At 47.7% G+C, this 19,379-nt stretch overlaps 2 protein-coding genes across 9 annotated transcripts in view; both read right to left on the bottom strand.

Annotated features, from left to right (window-relative positions):
* Positions 1-19: 19 nt before the first annotated feature.
* On the bottom strand, positions 20-9,383 carry LOC147272776 (ly6/PLAUR domain-containing protein 1-like). Of its 3 annotated transcripts, XM_086201317.1 has the most exons (5): positions 9,367-9,383; positions 8,073-9,188; positions 6,374-6,508; positions 4,765-5,024; positions 20-4,234 (listed from the first exon to the last, which is right to left on the bottom strand). In XM_086201317.1, the coding sequence occupies exons 2-4, from the start codon at positions 8,119-8,121 to the stop codon at positions 4,792-4,794; spliced, it is 417 nt and encodes a 138-aa protein (XP_086057443.1). In that variant the 5' UTR covers positions 8,122-9,188; positions 9,367-9,383; the 3' UTR covers positions 20-4,234; positions 4,765-4,791. The 3 variants fall into 3 exon arrangements, with proteins under 3 accessions (XP_086057443.1, XP_086057434.1, XP_086057453.1); XM_086201308.1 differs by lacking the exon at positions 9,367-9,383 and having other exon boundaries at positions 8,073-9,294; XM_086201327.1 differs by lacking the exon at positions 9,367-9,383 and having other exon boundaries at positions 4,770-5,024; positions 8,073-9,293.
* Positions 9,384-9,618: 235 nt separating this feature from the next.
* LOC147272775 (nck-associated protein 5-like) overlaps positions 9,619-19,379 on the bottom strand; it is a 109,632-nt gene continuing 99,871 nt past the window's right edge. For all 6 annotated transcript variants that reach the window (XM_086201246.1, XM_086201263.1, XM_086201252.1 and 3 more), the window contains 4 exons: positions 18,616-18,740; positions 18,140-18,272; positions 17,838-18,013; positions 9,619-12,068 (listed from right to left, as the gene is read on the bottom strand). In XM_086201246.1, the coding sequence (XP_086057372.1) occupies positions 11,760-12,068; positions 17,838-18,013; positions 18,140-18,272; positions 18,616-18,740 (743 nt within the window). In that variant the 3' untranslated portion in view covers positions 9,619-11,759. The remainder of the gene's footprint in view (positions 12,069-17,837; positions 18,014-18,139; positions 18,273-18,615; positions 18,741-19,379) is intronic.

The following is a 19,379-nucleotide window of genomic DNA, read 5'->3' as shown; positions in this document are numbered from 1 at the left end:
ATGAATTACTATTGTTTAATTGATTCACACAAGCTTTTGGCATAGTTTTGGGGACATGAAGCATTTCAAGATTTAATCACAAACAAAAAAAGCAATATAGAGAAGACATATCCATCCATCTGTACATACCTTCATAAAACACAATAACAAATATGATGATTTTCATATTTAAAATGCCAGAAACAACAGTTCAAAACAGTCTGCAAAGGCGATTTATGTCTTTATAGCGATGCTTCTTGTTCCCCAGTCGACACTTTCATCTCAGCCAGCTGGTGCAGACGATGGTATCAGTGATGTAACTTCCATCAAACGCCAGACCAAGTGGTCCTGACCCTCAAAGGCTGCATGCAGGGCCACTGATAAAGACAATCTTTGAGCGGGGAGCTGCAGGGCCTGATTCTGGCTCCAGAGTGCCTCTCAACATTAGAGCCAATCCTGCGGCCTGAGAACATTGGCCCTTTGTCCTCTGGCAGACTCATCAGTCACACAAGAGTCTCTTCAACACACTGAGTCTCCTAGAAAAGCCCTTGGCTCTGCAGCAGCTCCTGACAGACACACACAGACCTCATCTCCTGGCTCTACCCGTCAGCCTAGTTGATGGGAACTCTCCATCACGAGCCGCAGCTGAAGCGATTTGTTTCACCAGCAAGGACCTTCATGCTCTCAGTAGAACCTCTTATAATAATTGTAAAATATTGATTACAAAGCATTCCGAGGCTTCGGTGGAGTAAATATACAGCTCTCCTGTGTGGTTTTTCCTGGAACAACGTAATGGAGTGGCGCAATAAATAAAAAATGAAAGCAGGGAGAATGAGTATAAAAGAGAAAAAAACATGTTCATGAGCGGAACAGAGCTGTAAAACCCTCATTATAATTGATATAAATGATCAACTGGGCTCTGGGAGATTCTCGCTGGGGCAAAATTGTTTAATATTCTGTCATTAAATTCTGCCATGAAGCTTTTTCTGCGCGTGTGTGTCACTGATTTCAATACTAGAGGGCACCAGCACTCTGGCTCAGGGACCGCTGCGAACCGCCGGCTCCACTTCCAGACCACGTGACGCGTTTCCAACAGGAAGCCTCTCTCTGCTCGATGGAAACGTTTGCATTTCTGATGCTTTCACTTATTCACCACTGCACCGGTGAATAATAATCGGTACTTAGATAGCAATTTTGTAAAAGCTCTCCAAGTGAGGGAAATTTAGAAAATAAAAATCAATCTTGCTCCCCTTCATGAAGTCTTTTCCCCAGCTTTTGCAGAGCAGCGCTGTACTTCTCCTTTCCTGCTGTAGTTTTCCCTCTTGATATGCAGGATTTGAGGCGAGGCAGCCTGTGTCAGGCAGACGTGGAATCACTGCTGAGAGTTTTCCTCTCTGTGTTTCATTTTAATTGAGCGGCTGACACCATCAGTTAACACCTGATGACTCAATAATTCCAGCAGAAATACAAGAGTTTACTCTCTGGGGGCTTTTGATGGTGACGTTCTTGGCTAGTTCTGCACCTGGAACAACTTCTACCCACGCCACAGATAGATAGACCCCCCCCCCCCTTACACACACACACACACACTTATTTCCAGTAGCTTACACGGTAAACAAAGTAGATGAGTTGAGGTCCCTCATCAACTGAAGTATTTCCACTGCCACAGCTCTGATATGTTTGTGCACACATCATTAGAGCCAGGCAGAGGTGGACCCTATTATTTTTAATAATCTCCTGTTTTTGCTGCTTCTTAACCCCCAGAGATGAGCAGTCGCTACCGTGATGGTCTGTCCTGACTCCCCCCACCCCCCCTCCCCTTCTTCCTCAGGCTTAATGATGCTCTGTCATGCAGCCGCAGCCTCACGCTGCAGGGTGCTGCTGCCAATAAACCAACACTTTAAACTGCAAACCACTTCACACACACACACACATATATATATATATATATGTGTGTGTGTGTGTGTGTGTGTGTGTGTGTGTGTGTGTGTGTGTGTGTCCAGAGCCACTAATTTGTGTCCCAGCTGTTCCTCTGCTGTTTGGTCAGAGTCACGCTGACGGTGACGGGTCCTCGCTGTTGTCCTCGTTTCTTAATCTAACAACCGTCCCTATCTCATCTGTATTCCTCCTTCTTTCGTCAGCGGCTGACTCTTCGCCTTGCGACTGAAACTTGACAGTAACACAACAGGCTTCATGGATGGCCTCACAAAAACCGGCGGAAAACAGAAAAGCATGAAGTCTGGATGGACTGGGAGGCTGAGAGTGGATCGGCGTGCAGAGAATTCAGTCCAGACTCCAGTGTGAAGGATTACACGGACATTTAGACCTAAAAAAAAAAAAAAAGAAGAAGCAGCTCCTACAGAGTCAAAGCTGTACTTCATCGCCCTCTTCTTCCCCAAAACTCCATGCTTGTGGGAATTTGCGACTGTTGGTAAAGATGCACATTTAGTCTTGGACTTCCATTGCTTCGGTCACTGTCGGAGCTTCCCTCACACCCTGCGGCCATCACAATTATTATCTTTAATTTAAAAAAAAAAATCTACATATACCTTTTCTTGTTTTATTTATTCATTATTCACTGAATCTTTTTTAATTTTTATGTATTGCAGAGACTAATCGTCATCGTCACTATTTTTTAAATACTTTGTGGTTTGATTTTTGAGAAAGTCAACAGCTGTGTCATTGAATTCCTAAGGTCGCTGGACAAAGATCATGTGGTCGGAGCGGTGGGAACCTGAGGAAGGTGTTCAAGAGTTTAATCAAGATCAGTACCATTTCACAAGCGTCTCCTTTAAGGTTCATAAACGGTTGGAAGTGCATTTTAACACTTCATAAACATTAACGAAGAGCTGTAAACGAGGTCTAACCTCATTTATTAAGCATAACACTCCGCCATTGCTGCGTTTTTCAGATCTCGCAGGTTTGCCTCCTACAGCCACTCTGACTCATTTAGGAGCTCAAATTTATTGGAGAGTGGAAGCTTAATTCCACTTAATTACAAGTTTGACTTGAGGACATAAAAAAAGAGAGCAAATGGGTTCTGATGAATCATTAGTTGCCGATGAATGAAGCAACAAACAACTCCTTCATATTTCCTCCCGCTCGTTCCAGGGAACAAGAATTCTAAACTCAGAACTTGTAAAATAAAGTGCAGCCCCCCCCCCCAGCAGGTGCAGAACTTCATCTGATGACCTATAAAACGATGGCGCCATAAAACCCGCCGGCTATATCATTAGCTGCTGTGAAACAGATGATGTCATCTATCTCCTGGACCGCTCCGTATTTCTTCAACATTTATTTACATCCCACATCAGCAGCGGAACACAGAACTCTGGACAGGAGACCCGGGAGGAACAGGAACACGGATGTGACACTCAAAGCAGCCAACAGCACTCCGAAATCAGACCATGAGGTGAAAGAGACAGCCAATATCAAACCTCTGCGCTGGACAAGTAGAAGAACAACACATAAAACTGTACACAGTGAGCAAAGCAGGGGAGGCAGGAATGCTGCTCTGGGCATGGAAATGCTATTCTGATTTAATCGGACTATAAAATGCAGGATTTGGTCTGTGGCACATGCAAGAAACATAAAGAGGAAATATGGCTGACATCACCCTGAAGCAACTCTCCCGTGAGAATCTATTTGTGCTTGTTGTCGCCTCGAATATCTTTATAATTCAATAATTCTCAGGAATATACATCACTAATATAGTTATCACTTTGGGTGACAGAACTTCATTTTCAGGTTTAGGTTGAATAAATAAATATCTTTCAGTGCCCGCTGGTAAAATATTAATAGGTTCTGGCAGTGGATCTCTGCATATTTATACTGCAAAGAGCTCTTCGTCATCTAATCTGAGGAGCTTCATCATCCGTGTGTGTCCGGAGCAATAACCAAGCAGGAATAAACGCTCCGTGTCAAAACGCCCACCAAATAAAACCTTAAAAATGTCATTTTCCACCCCAACTTCCAGCAGCATCTTTTACAGCGTGCAATAACCAGAAAATAACTGGAGCGCAGGTTCCTGACGGGGGACACAAAAAAAGAAAAGAAAAAAAAAGAAGCCAAAAACGTTCCACTTGACAGAAAGCAAAGAAATCAGGAGATGCCTGAGCAGCAGCAGACTGGACGGAAGGTGATCCTCCCGCCTCGCCAGCGTCGGTCTCGCTTGCACAGAGGGGTTTTTCAGGACGCTGAACAAATGTGCTGCTCGGCTGAATCCCTCGGGACGTCACGGCAGGTCTGGATGAACCTGGGGGACGAGAGGACAAGCTATGATACACGTCCAGAAGCGTGTGGTAGCGGGAGGGTCCGGGACGCGTGTTCCTACACAGCTGATAAGACAACAACTTGGGGTTTAAAGGAGTAGTTCACGTTGATCTGGTTCTTTTGGTCTAGTTTAAACCATGGTTCTATTTCTAGCGTCGTCTCACCAGGAGGCTGTAGGCTCACCTCCTCTCGATCCTCCTGAACACGTCGACACTGACCAGAGGGGGCGCTAGTGCACAGGACACACAATTGTTGGGCCCTGATGCAACACAGAGAACTGAACCAGTGGCCCCCATGTTGCTATGTAGCGTAGCAGAGGACTGCACTGCTTTTTTAGTGTCTGGACTCATATTCCAGGTGTTAATGGAGGAGACAACTTTTCTGCTAACAGAATATTTCATGCAGTACTTTTACTTGTCATGGAGTATTTGTACACTTCTACACTGGATTCCTCCACCAGAAAGCAAGCATAGTTCTCAAATGTTCTTGACTCGAAGCCTAAACAGGATTTACTGTACAGAGGAGACGTGGCGGGAGCGTCTACGTCAGGGCGAGCAGGACGAGGGTCATGATGAGGAGAAGAGGCCGGCTCGTCTGCAGGATGGGCGTCGCCTCTGAAGGTGCGGGGCGTTTCCTCTTGGGCCCGTTGCAGAGCGGCGTGTTGCAGCAGGAAATGCAGACGGAGTTCAACCTCCCGGTGCAGAACTGCTGGTATCCGGAGGAGGCGATGAGGCAGGCCCCGGAGGAGGCGCAGGACTTCCGATAATGGATTCCTAGAAGGTTATTGACCGGTTATTATCACCTGTGAACATTTAGCACAGCTGTAATTAGATCTGTTAGTCAGAGCTGTTTATGACCCGCGGGGCTCCCCGCTCTTATTAACTGATGTTTGTCAGTGTTGTGTAGGTTTGTGTATGATGACAAAAAAAAACAGCAACTCATTTTCTGCTGCGCTGTAACTTTTTATTGCACTCCCGCGCCGCCGACTCCCTTATCAAGTGGCGTCTCTGGGTTCTATATGGTCATGGCAGCTATTTCATCATTTACGTGGAAGCAGCCATCCTGCAGCCTGTCATTTATGTTGTGTTCTCTGGAAATGGAATCTCTTCTTATCGGACACAGAATGTTTTCATTAAATCTAATTCAGATAAATTCAGCTTCTGCCAGCAGGAAGCTCCATTATCTCAGCTCGTGCTGAACATACGCAGGCCGGAGCGACGCTGATGGAAGCAAAAACAAGCGTGTTGTCTTTGAAGCAAGGGGAGGAAACGCAGTGGTAAACCGGTACCGCGGGGGGGGGGGGGGGGGGGGCGTCTGGAGGCGTCGTTCACCCGATTACACGATGAGCTCAACGGATTAAAGGGACGGTTTCTGTTTAATGTCTAGAGACTTCAGGGTTTGCTTGGTTGCCGCTTCCTGCAAAACAAATGTCACCCAATCAGATTTGACCTGCTGTCTGTCCGCCACCAGCGTCCTGATCCCACTCGCCATCTTGAGCCGGACTCCGGACGGTCACCTTCCCCTGTAAACCTGGACTGTGCGTGTTCACTCCCGTCACTGCGCCCTTCGCTTATCTTTCCTTCTCTTGCCGTATTTTGCCGCGTTGGCTGCCGAGCCACGTGGCCGGCGTGTCGCTTTAAACGCTGGAAACCTCCTCACAGCTACAAATGTGAAGGCCCTGATGTGGACAACTGCATCTCCCTACTTGCTGCTCAGGGAGGCACCCTTCTGAAGGACAGTTTGAGACCTTTCAGTTCACTTTCTGGCGACTCGAAGACACGTCCGTACTAGCGAGGGAACGACAGAACTGCGTAGCCAGGCTCCTCTCCACTGGTTCCTACGGTTCTCCTACATCGAAGACACGCGAACCTGCTGATCTAAACCAAGCCAAGGTGGCCACGCCTTTGATTCTGCAGGCTTTAGGGGTAGCTCCTCCCCCTCCAAGTCCAGCCTCAAAACCTGTCAGCACTGGAGTCCTCCTGGATGACTGGACTGATCAGTGTGATTTGGTTTGACTTGAGAAGCGGGTTCACCCCAGTGGGGGTTGACATCTAACCGGCCCTGAACAAGAACCTTAGACCAGAGACTAAACTGAGGCGCTCCTCCACGTGACAGCACTCACCGTCAGGTTTGACCAGCACCTCCTTCTGGCACATGTCCTGCACGTTAACGGTGCAGTTGACGATGAACTCCGGCGTGGAGCAGTCATTGTGCTTCATCTCCTCGCACTGGTAGCACTGGATCTGAAGGGCGTCTCCTGTCCGGTGATCAGGAGCAGGGGGGGAGAAGAATTAGTAGGGAAACACTCACACATTTCCTCCCTCAGAGCCTCTTTCTGAAATACGTGGTGGTTCTCTGGTCTATCTGTCAATCTGAGGGACAGAAAAAGCCCCTTTTTTAAAGACGAGCTCCTCTTTTTTCTCTTATCTGGTCAGAGTCCTCCTCCTGTTGTGCAGCTCCCCCGCCTGCATCTGTGCCGCGAGGAAGCCGTCACCAAGATGATGAAAAATATTCCCATAAAGAGAGTAAATGTCAGTCCAATCACCAGATAACCAAAGAATTTGCTTTATAAAAAAACCAACCCAGCTGACAGCTTCGCGCGTGTCCTTCTGTTGTTGACTTCAGGTACATTGGAAATACACTTTATTTAAAAGCGCATCTAATAGAACGCAGGATGTCGTGTGAGGGCACGTCATCATCCATCACTCCCACGTCCTCGTCCTGCGTTCATCGCGGCGTTCCCTGTTGTTCATCCGTGGCGTCCTCTCACGACTCACTAGAAAACATCCCTCCTGTACATTACATCTGTTTGTCCCTCAGGTGTGCTGAGAGTGTCTGACAGCCTCCTGCAACATCCTCCTCTCCCTCTCAGGAGGAGCCTTCAACCATAATGCGATGATGTAACATGTTTGCATCCTCGCTGTCATGTCAACAGGAACGTTATTGAGTCACGCTGCGAGTTTGCAATTCGCCACGGCAGCCTGATAAAGTTTAGAGTGCAACGTGATCGTGATGCAGTGCAGACACGGCCCGAGTCCCTGCAGGGGGGCGCGGCGCCGGGCGCAGCCTCCTCCAGGAGCACACGTGAGGCAGGTGGCATTCAGGAAACCTCTCCTGTTATCAGTGACACCTTATAGGACACCTATGGGTGGAATTAGTCTGTCTAGGAGATACCATCATCATCGTCGTCGTCATCGTCATCATCACGACAGCATCACATCCACGGAGGCATCAAACATCCCAAATATCCAAGCAGCCTACCTGCAATTACTGAAATGGCACCAGCCATCAATCTCAACTCCTCCACCTGATAAAGGTCCACACATCCACCATCACAGCCCAGCTTTAATTACTTCAAACCAGGCAAGCGCCTCCAACCTCCATCCATCATCCGGAAAGAGATGAACTTTCTTATTTTTAGGGTATCTGTCACGCTGCCAGGCAAAATCCAGCTTATCACTTTCAGAAAATTGCTCCGAAATCCATTTGTTTGTTGGAGGCTGATAAGAAAAATAAATCCTTTTACACCTTCTGCATCTCAATGAAAAGCAGTATCTCCAAATCACACACTGCCATTTACAACAATCACTGGAGGGAAATAAAGCAATCTTTGCAGGGAGGGAGACAGGAGGAGCAGCAGCACATTTGAAAGATCTAATCTTCATTCGACGGGATTTTCAGGTATTTTTCCGTCTTCTGGAAGTTTTCTCAAGTCAGACAACAGAAGGAACGCAAGCCTGGGTGAGACGGAGGACGTTGGACGCGCAAAAACAAACATTTGTGTTGCACAAATCATGACTGACAGGCTCAACCCGCCTTACCTGCGTCGAGAAGGACTCCAAATAAAGTCGCAAAAACCAGAAGACGCATTCTCTCCCAAATGGCGCTCGGAGGGGAAACATCAGACCAAACTGAGCTCGCTCAGGCGCGGATGACGAGGAAGTCCAGAGCCGCTCATCAGCTTCTTCATCCTCCTCCTCCTCCCCCTCCTCCTCCTCCTCCTCTCGGCTGGCTGAGGTGCGAGCGTCTCCACTCCCTCCTCTCCTTCCTCTCGAACACCGCAACTGGAGCCTCAACCGGAGCGCAGAGATCATAAAGCGCGTCACGTGACGGGGCTGAGCTGACGCCTCCATCACACACAACTTCACTTGATTCATGGAGGACTCGAACTTGCTTGTCTCTGGTTTTCTGACCCGCAGCGTCTCCAGGGTCCACCTCTCCTCCATCTTTTGCCCTCTGCTCTCGGGAGACACAACTTCGGCGTGTCCAGTGCCAATGACGAGCCCGTTTCTGCAGCTGTAATTAAAACGAAACCCGTCAGTCACAATTTTAACTTCTACGAAGTCGCAGTCACGCCCCTGTTCTGTTTATTCAGGTTTATTTTTTCAGAATTCGTCAGAAACATCAGGAAATCTCCCCCAAACTTCATTTCAGTCCAACTATCAGCAGATGTGCCAGTATTTAGAGGACGTGGCTCCACAGATGAAACCCTCTGGATGAAATGATGCTTTTCCCGAGAGCTTCGGAAACATTTCCAATTGTACACTCCACTTCCGGTTATTTTAGCTTCAGAACGTTTCTGAATCCATTTTTTTTAAAGGGGGGGGGGGGCAAATGTGGAAAAATACAGAATTATTTCAGGATCATTTTTCCACAGGTTGAAGTTCCACTAGAAATGAGGTTCTTTGTGAATACAAGGAATGTAGGTTTGGATGATCACGGTGGAAGAGGGTGCAGACTCCTCGTGAGGCTCTGCTGCAGGACGTCATCACTCATTCGTGTTCTTCCATGCTTTTTCTGCAGCTTTGCTCACTGAAACTCTGGATGAACCATTTGTGAGAAAAGATTCTGCTGCACGATGAACTCCACTTCTTCTCGATCCTGACAGACACAGCCTGGAGAGTTGCAGCACGTTTTGGACCAAGATGGAGTTTTAACTGTGCAGAAACAGAAATGGGTTGTTTTTCATCGATATTGACAGAATAAAGCATGTTTAGGGGCCCAGAAAGCAGCCTCTGAGCAGGGAGGGTGGGGGCGGAGGTAGCGACGACCGGAGGACGCCAGGAGACGGAGGGTGAGGCAGGAGCAGAGGGTGGCAGCTGCAGGAGGACTCACCTGAGGGGAGGGAGGAGAGCAGGTGGGTGGGGGAGAGTGGGGGGGGGGGGGGTAAAACTGGAGCACAGAATAAAGCTCCAAACACTGGAGCGACCAAGCAGCCAGAGCTCGTCACTGGTGAGGAGAGATGAGCGTCAGGTGTGTCGGAGGAGCAGGTGAGGCCACTACTCTGATGACATGGCGTCCACATGGAGGGTGGATAAACGAGACGATGACACACAACAACACACACTCTTCAGCTCAGTTTGACATTGGAAATAGTTTTCATATTTATTTAGGAAATAGTTACATAAAATATAGCATTAAAGTCTAGTGTAACAGACAAAATTGCACACAATAATAATAATAATAATAATAATAATAACAATAATAATATTAATAATAATTACCAAAGTAACACTGCTGGTAACTCTTTACGAAGGAACCAGGAACATTTAAGGAGAAGAGGTGAAGCTTGACAGTCACACTACAGTCTGACAGTACAAAATGTGGGTATAAATACTGGACATCTAGAAAAATACACAAGTTCTCTTCAGACTCTATTCATACAATATTAACAGTTTCATAGAAAAACTGAAACACAGTCGGTTCCGTTGATTAGCACCAGCTGGTCAAATTCCAGAGAGAAATTTGGCATAACTTCACCTATATGTCTTTAAAATAAAGTGATAAAATATTTTAGTATTAGCTCTTTTCAATCAAAATAAAGATTTCTTTTAAAACAAGAACCCCTAAAGAATTCAATAAGAAAAGATACATGCCAGTAAAACCTTGAATGATTGGCAAACAATTTACATCTTTTTTGTTGTTGTTGATTTTTGCATATATCAATCAGCAATGCCCGTTCTGATATTAACTTATTTCTATGTACAATATACAACTAGCAAAGGAAGAGTGAGGTTTGGAGAGTTCAGGTATGCTAGACGAGACTGTTCTGGAGTTTTGCATCAGAAAAACGCGCGCACAGAAAGAAGAAAAAAAAAAACCCACGAAAGAAAAATTCAAGGTTGCTGAGTGTTGTGTGTTAATTTCCTGATGGCGTCTGAATTCTTACAATCTACATTGGTTCATGTGTTCCCTGAGCTACCGGCATGAATGCGTTCATGCCGGTACGTTGGTGGTTGGTACCTGGATATCAGACGCCCAAACATGGAGGCGCTCGGCGTCTGTTGACATTAAACTGATACTACGGTGAGTTTAGTTGGCTGGGTGAGGATGAATGAAGTGGTTTTCTTCCAGCTCAGTCGCTGGGATATCATGGTGGCATTCCTGCAAGCCACAGACGCACGCGATCTCTACGTTTCTGGACCAAGAGTGTCAGCACCGATGAGACAATCGGGAGCAGCGAGGTGCACCGTTGCACCGGATGGTCCTTCGTCCTGCCTTTACGCTCGTCAACACGGAAGCCAAGAGAGGCTGATGAGTTGCATTTATCTGCAGCTCGCGATGGCGTTCTTGGCTTCTGTGTTGAAACACGAAGTGAATCGATGAATCCGTGGCTCTGGAATGCCAGCATCTCACTGTTGTTTCGCCATTCGCGGCTGCATATCTGCTCCAACAAGTGCCAAAAGGATTTTCCTTTACTATTATTTAAGAATAAACACAAAATTAAGACCTGATCTAATTTCTTTTATAGATATTGCTTCAAACAAATAAAGATCAAATGAACCAGGTGTATTTTTATGATTCCACACGGGCAACTTTATGGCACGACTGCGACAGGCAACGTATTTAGCAGCAAAACATGAAATCAAACCTCAGGTTCACGTCCTGGCAAACAGGAAGATTCAATGCAATCAAAGAACGCCCATGTCGCCCGTCAACGTCGCGCTAAAAAGACGCCCTGCAAGAGTAATCGTTCACTTTACACTCCTTACAAACTTTGTACAGTATTTGTTACAGTGCAATGATAAGAAGTCCCCCACCACTCATGAGACGTGCATTGCTGTCCACTCTCTTAATGTCCTGCTTCGGCGTTTTCGTCCTCCAGCTCCTCTAAGTGCTTCTTGTTGAGAGTTAATAGGGCTCTTCATGTGGCGGCAGGGCTGCAGCCAGGACTTCAGAGTTGAGCTGATGAGGTGAAAGTCAAGTGTCAATCAAAAGCAAGTCCAAAAGAGATGAATGTCAAAGCCAGAACAAACATCTTCAGAGGCCAACAAAAGAACAGAATAAACTGAATATTCTTTACTTGCAAAGCAATGCACTCGACTGCGCCCTTCAACAGCCAAACAATCGATGCATTGAATTTCAGAGAGAAGAAAATCCTTTCAACCCTTGTCAGCTTTACTTAGATGTAAAAAAAAAAAACAAACAAACAATTTTTTTCCTCCAGTTGGTCAAGAACACATCAAGTCTGAGTTGCCAGATTCACTACAGCCCTGCCCCCCTCCTCCCTACACGTCATTGGAGCCCTGGCTGGTGCAGGACGAGAAGCTGTCGTACAGCGAGTCACTGAGCGAGCCCACAGGGTCCGCCCCGGGTTTGCTGGAGAAGCTGGCAGAGGAGGGCTCGTCCATCTTGCAGCAGTCCGCCCCGCTCTTCCCGGCGTCGGCGTGGCAGTCGCCTCTACGGCTGCTTAACCCCGCGTCCGGGTAGAGGCTGCCGGAGCTGCTGTGGTTCAGCTTGTTCAGGGACTCCAAGGAGAATTCGCGAGAGTTCCGCTGGTTGGTGGAGACGGGCGTCTTCTCCAGGGGGAGCTCCTTCTGCAGGGACAACAAGGAGCGTGCGTCAAAGACAGGGCGCAGCAAACAACTCCGCTCAAACAGGTTGAAGACCAAGTCCATGGGTCTAACGTGCTGCCAGTGATCAATACTGAGATTTTTATCAACGTCCAGGACCAAATATAAGCCTTGGCTGCAGGCAGGCCTGCATCCCTGATATTAGCTGGCAGGTGATGATGTATCGCAGCTTCTATCTGGCCTGTGACTCTGTGGAGAGGAGCATCGCCAAGGACACGTTACAGCAGGGAGTCATCGCGCTCTCTGTGAGAAGGAGCCGTCTCATCTTGAATTGGAGCGGAGACGGATGAGACGGCATTAAGACCAGCACTGAGAGCACTGCAGCTCTTATCGCTCCACCAGATCACATGTGAGCCTGTGGGCCTTTCAACGCAACTCAGCTCAACAACAAACCTTACCAGCTAATGACTCAGACTCTGCAGACGGAGGAAAACTCTACCAAAATAAAATAAAAAAGATACAAAACAGTTGTTTACAATAGGATGTACTGACTTTCAGCATTCTTCCTGATCTCCTGTGTTTGTCCCACAAGTACTTTAGCGATCAGCTCCTCCTGAGGGCTGCAAACAGCAACTATCTACCTCGGTATTTTTGTAGGAGTTAAGTACACCGTGGATTAGCTGCAGGGTCCAGGCAACCGCTAGGGATGCTCTAAACCTGGACCACTTAGCATTTTGCTGCCAGGTACAGCTCCCCTCAGACCTAAAACGGGAACAACAACACAATCAGAGGCAGGGACACTCGGAGAGTTCAGAGAGAAGTCTGACTGCTCCAGAACAGTCACTGCACCTCTTTATCGGGCAAAATACCCGGTTTCGCAAGTTACAGATGTCGACTACATTAAAAAGACCGAATGTAATATTTAGGAGTTTTTGCATTTTTTTTGGTCCATGTAATTTACATTCATCTGGAAAATTACTGGCAAGTTTCCCAAAGCTCTGAACTTCTGCGAGTAAACAGGAAGACATTTCATCCTTCTGGAAATTTGTGATCCCTGATGCCCTGATTTTGTGGAGACGCAAGCTAAAACGATCCAAGAGGCTATCAGTTGGCTAACAGGCTATCTCTGGAGTGTCCCACAAGAATACTGCACTACAGGTGGCGAATACAGACAAAAGGAGCTCCTCAGCCTGAGCTAATCAGGTGAGATTTCATCATCTGTATGTGGACAACAATAAATTCAATACTAATATTTCTGGTGAAAAATATATCTCCATGACAGTGCACCCAAAGGTCCTGTACCTACTATTCATCATCCCCGGCAAGGACCAGTCAACTGTCACTCACTTTTATTGGTTTTGTGAGCAGGATTATGTAACCAAACGTGGTGAACGGAGAAGCTTAGCACTGCCAGAGGCCTGGACAAAAGTCCAATTTTCATGAAGGTTGGTGGAAGGAAAAAGAAAAGAGTCTTTACGTCCTGGAGGGGATTCATGAAGCAGCGGAACGAGCAGCACTGTGAACCGTCGGCCTTGGCTGACCGCATAGAAACATCTGCTAATTTGATGAGATTATCAGCTCAGCACCGGAGTAAAATCGACCTCCATTATCTTGCGTTCATTAGACTGACCTGCAGCAGAAGATAATAATTCTGGTTTGCACAAAGAGAACTTGATAGTTTTGCATTATTTTCCCAGTGCACTAATGAATTTTTCATCGCTCGTATTCAATCTGTCATCGTCGGGAAGGTCGCTGGATGAGTGTCCCCGGCTTGTCCGGCTGCGGCTCGTGTTGACAGTAGCGCTGGTAACAGCAGCAGAAATAGAATACTATAAATATTTATTACAGGAAAGACAGAATGTATATTCAGTAGCGTTTGGATCAGGCCGCCGGCACACACGATGACGCTCTGCCGCTTTCCCCCGCGCAGCTGGAGGCGAGGTGGCCAGGTGGGATCGTGGCAGCAGTTTGAAGTTATGGCTGCAAAGTAAGGAGATAATCAAAAGTGACATCGGAGTCCCACAGCTGAGTCGATGGTGTTGACCGCAGATTAGACCCCACTCCCATAACGCCGGTGTTATGAAGCCACAGTTGGTGTCTTGCCGTGGGACACAGGAGAGTGTGTGACGTGACGCTGCACTCGGTGATCAGCGAGAAGCCTCCCTCTCTCCTTTTAGTGGGAAACACCAGTGAAGAAAGCGAACAGCTGCCTTATCGCTGATTGGATTTGATTTTGAGAGGAACACAATTACCGGTGGATCGAACCCTCCCGGTGCAGGTCTCGGCGCCACCCATGGGTTCAGCCAAAATGATGGCTGCGCTCTGAGGCGGCAGGCAGACAACACAGCGAGAGCTTCCCACTTGAAAACACCAGACGGCAAATCGGCTATTGGTTCACGTTTAGCGGACCTGCTCGCTACAAACACTGCAAAGGAGTTTTTGTGATGGAGGAGGACGGAGAGAGTTCACTCCTTCCTCTGCTGTGCCTCCCTCGACCGGGACGTTCACAGATGGTAAAACACAGGTTTCCTATTGGTGCATCATCAGAAGGGGCGAGGTCACATGGCATCATCATAGATTTTCTGCTAAACTCAATCATCAGAGAGCGTCTGACCTCTGTGCATCAAAGGCTTTCACCAGAGGTGTCTTTGATCATCACGTCACTCCCACCAGCAGCAGCACCAGAGAGCAAGGCTAATGTCGCCTCGCTAACTATCTAGAATTTTTCTGACAGCGAGATGAGTTCATCCAAACAACACGTTCTCCGTTTGGACCTCAGAGGGACGGGGGTGTGGGGTGTGGGGTAGTGTGGCAGGGAAGCGCGGTCCATCTGGAGATGCAGGACCTGGTGGATTCTCAGGGGCCAGCACGCAGCAGGAGGCGGTCCTGCTGGGCGGACTGGAGCCGGCTGTCAGCAGACACACTGCTGCAGGAAAATCACTGATTTTCTAAAAGGAGTCTGGTCTTGAGGAATGACAAGAAGTCTGCAGAACCACAGTTAAATTTAAAAAAAAAACAAAAAAACAATCTCCACCAGTCTCAGAGACATTCATCAGGTTACCATAAAACCTGATGGCACGTGGGAAACCACAGCTCTGCCGTCGTACAGTAGCCAGCTACATACTGACGGTTCTTTGTGGCCTGGATGGACTTCTGGTTATCCTGCTGCTGCATTTCAAATGACGCATCAGCTGAAACGCGACGCCATGTAATCATTGCTCCAGCTACGGAGCTGCTGCGCGCCGGCCGAGATGCCATGCATGCTGATGTGCCTCTCGCTGGTTTTGGACCCGGGTCAGAAAAACTCCAGACATCCCCGAGTTCTCATGTTATTTTCCTGCAACCATTTCTTTCTGCTTCGTGCTGATGGAGAATAAGTGGTGAAAAAATGAGTAAGGAACGGAAAGTTTGCGGAGAACAAAGGACTGAGGATCAGATGAGGGAGAGGAACAGAGAAAGGCAAGGCTGAAAGAAGATGAGGAAGGAGACTTGGAGGAAGGAGAGGATAGAGGGGGGTGGAGGCGGGGTGGGGGTGGGGGGGCCGTTAGCAGGGCTGTCAGGTGCTGTCAGGATGATGAATGGGAGGCCAACGCAGGCAGTGAGGGCTCTGATGGGAGCCGCTAAGCTTTACATCACTCTCCTGAGTGTTTGTGAAAGGTTATTAAAGGCGTTTAAATCACTGAGCTTTGACACGGGCCTGCTACCAGCCACCAAACTTCCCCCAAAACTGCCCTGATGACAATGTCTCCCCAGTCAGAGGCTCCGCCGATCGGAGGGGGGAACAACAGGTCGCGCAGCCACAGACGAGCAGCGCCAGGAGGCGATGACATGCGGGGGATTGTCTTCTTCAACAGTATAATGGAAGGTTCAACAGCAGCCATCCATCTTTACAGGTGGGAACGAGATTACCGTCCAAATCTGGATCAAATAAAGCCGAAAAATCCCTCCAACAATCTAATCGGGTCGTTTTTGGGCCTGAGCCTGAAGATCTCGGCTGATCTTCAACAAAACGGCACTCAGCTAAACCGCTGTGGACTCGTGCGTAAAACTGGGAGTTGGACTAGAAAACAAACTAAATTGCAGAACTGGACAAAAACAAATGGAACTGAATGTAAAATATGGCTGCATTAGTATTCAAATCAGGACTTTCCTGCAGTCTCGGTGTTTTTTTCGTGTCTCAGCTGAAAAAAAACAGATTGAATAATTTACACCACACCACCATGACGTCTTAAGGCCAGTTTACATTGAATAGATGAGCTGAAACTGTGCTGATTGATTGATGGATTGATTGATTGAGCTGCTGCAACCGGTTCCTCTTGTCATGAATCTTTTGATAAAACCCTCTGTTTGCTTTGCTCTTTTCTTGCTCTTTCTTCCACTGCTGTCCACTGTCGTGGAAAACTTTCGCAGCACTTTAAGAAAGAGAAGACAGACGGAGGAACAGGCTTTTAAATTATTTGCCAGATGATTCCATTTCATTAAGATGTAGGCTTAATGAGGCGTTAAAGAGATTGGAGCTGCTAAGTTTACTTCACTAAATATATGCTTTGGATTTGAATATGCAAATACAGACTGTTTGAGGAAATTCATCATTATTTCCCAGGACAGGCATGTGGAGGCTCATTCTTCCTCAGAAATGTTTTCTTCCACGTCCAATTAAAAGTCAGGGAGTTTTGAGGATGAAGCAGCTCGCGATTGCGGCGCTCCCTCGTGCTAGCTCCCTCCGTTGCAGACGGGGTTGCGCGGCGCCTCGTCCCGTTGGATGCGCTCAGATCCAAATCTGCGCTGCAGCTCAAAGTGGAAGCGCGAGCTGAACTTTGCTTTGTGAGAGAGAGACTTCGCCTCACACAGTAAAATGATACGATTGAAATTCTTTTCTTTTTGCTTGACCTCAATTCCACAGAGTTCAGACTGTAAAGAAAACTGCCTTCGCTCAAGCTGTGTTTACTCACACACACACACACACACACACACAGAGCCAGCTGCCCGACACTTTTCTAGATAATGAACAATAAAAGTTTCACATGTGGATGCCGTCCTTGCTACCAAGCCCACAGACACTCTGCGTTATGGGCGTCTAAGTGTTGACGCCAAAGGTCAACCACACAACGCACTCGCCCCCCCCCCCCCCTCACACACATTGTTGAGTCAGATCTTTTCTCAGGGTATAGATTTTTGTGTTGGGGGCTGCGGAGGGCGGGGGCAGCAGTGTTAGTGAGGTGAGTTTGTCCGCCCCGTGCAGCCTGGAGGCCATTTCATGCTCTCTGATTCTCATTAGTCATTCAGCAGCATTAAATACTAGTAGGGAAATACCCGCTGACACAAGAGGGCGAGACGATCGAAAGCAATTATGCAGCATTTTCTATGAAAAACAATCCAAACCTTCAAAAAGAAAACCGAGAGAGTGTGTATGTGTGTGTGTGTGTGTGTGGGGGGGGGCTCTGAAAAAATAATTTAGAGAATTTGTTCACGCCTCAGGAGCTATTTGAAAGTTGCAAGGACTCGCTCTGGTTGTCTGTAAAGTTGCAGGATGGGTAAGAATTCCATTTCTGCATCTTCATGCCTCCGCGGTGAGGACAAAAATATGCAGCCCCCCCGTGACCGAGTCTTTTTTTCTTCACACAGTCTCTCACCCGGGAGCCACCTGGACTCCTGCCACCTCCATGAAAGGAGGAAATGAATTCATTCAAGACCAGTCGACATGTGGCGACCCATATTATCTCCTTAGGATGCTCCTAAAAATCCTCGAGAGTCGTAAAAATCTACAAATTATTGTGTGGTTTGAAGACTCACGCTGAGTCGGTCTCCTGCTTTTCCGTCCAGCGACGACTCTTTGTGCAACAGGTTGTACTGAGAAATCCTCCTGCTGTCCTTCTCCAGGTGGGAGAACACGTCTTGATGGTAGTAGTCCATGATTGACAGGGGTCTCTCCACGCTGCTCCTCCTCAGGGTCTTCTCATTCTGCTCCACTGTGGACAGAAGGATTTATTCCAATAAAAATGAGGTTCCCAGCAAATCCATCCTCCATATTCAGAGTTTATACTTCCCGTTTCTCCGAATGAATGAAAATCTAAGAATAAAAAAGCCAACCAAACCTGAGTCGTTCTTCTTGGTTCTGTTGATCAGAGTCCGATGTGGTGAACCCAAAGTGCTGCCGGTTCCCTGGGGTTCCGTCTCGGTGTCGCTGCTGCTGCTGCCGGAGTAGGTGCACACTCGCAGGGCTCTCTCCTGAGGTCCACCAGACGACAGCAGCCACACACGAAGGAACCAGTGATGAGTGGCGACATCTTTAAATGCAGCTCTGGCTTTTTTCTGCTCTTGTGTCTTTTTTGTAAATTTTTTTGCAAGTTGTAATCTTAACAAACATCACAAACAATCTGATCACGTTTTATTCAGTGTTTAGCCATTTTGTGAGCATAAGCTCTTCAAATATGATGTGTTGATGGCGCCTCTATGCTGATGGTTCTAACAGGAGTGAGTGTCTTCAGGATCATATCCCCCGCAGCCTCTTCTGAGCTCGACCCGTTCATATTCTCACACCTGCACGCGAGCCAGCATGTGAAGGACTTACGCCCAGCATCTCGTGCTCCTTGGAGTTCATCTTCCTCTCGCCGTCTTCCTCTTTGCCTCCTGTGGAAGCTGAGCCGTTGCTGCTGCGTGGGGCACAGAAACTCATCCTCTTTGCCCTGCTGCCATCTATAAATCACCAGGGACAAAAGAGAAATGAGTCATGGGATGTACCGTAAATAACAGAGCGAGAGCTGCCAGTGCACACTCACACACTGGGATTCAGCGCACGGCCGCCTCATGCAATGCATAAAGACGGCGAGAGGCGGAAAACATCATTTGAATTCTTCTAAAGTGACAATCTCTGGCAGGGTAGGGAGACAGAATGGGCTCATCTCTCACATTCATTCAGGCAAAAACCCATTCACTTCCTGCATATTTGAATGGAGGCGCACATATCGCAGCTATCAAACATTAATGGTGTCCAGCCTGTGATTGTTCCCAGTCGTGACTCCAGGCAGCTCAGACACAGCAGCTCTCAGCTGTCATGACGGAGCGCATCATCGCCCCCCCTCCATATTCGCTGGCATCACAATAACAGGCTGATTTAGGCTCACAAAAGTCCTTTCAGCTTCTTCCTCTCACCTATTAGCAGGCAAACAAAGGCCCTTCTCTCCTGCCGTCTCGGAGTGGAGCAGTAAAACACGAGATAAAGAAGTACACTTTTGGGTTCTACTAATTAACTTGTTCAACGGGGGGGCGGAGGGAGGGGGGCTCAAAGTGCTGCCTCTGCGGTGCCACGGCAGCACTGAGGGGAAATGGATGCAG

This window comes from Aulostomus chinensis, chromosome 1 (assembly GCF_037954235.1).
Source record: "Aulostomus chinensis isolate RoL2024-O1b breed Wild chromosome 1, RoL_Achi_v1.0, whole genome shotgun sequence".
In the NCBI taxonomy this organism is placed as follows: Eukaryota; Metazoa; Chordata; class Actinopteri; order Syngnathiformes; family Aulostomidae; genus Aulostomus; species Aulostomus chinensis.
Note: the sequence above shows the minus strand (reverse complement) of the source record. Positions and strands in the feature narration are given on the sequence as shown.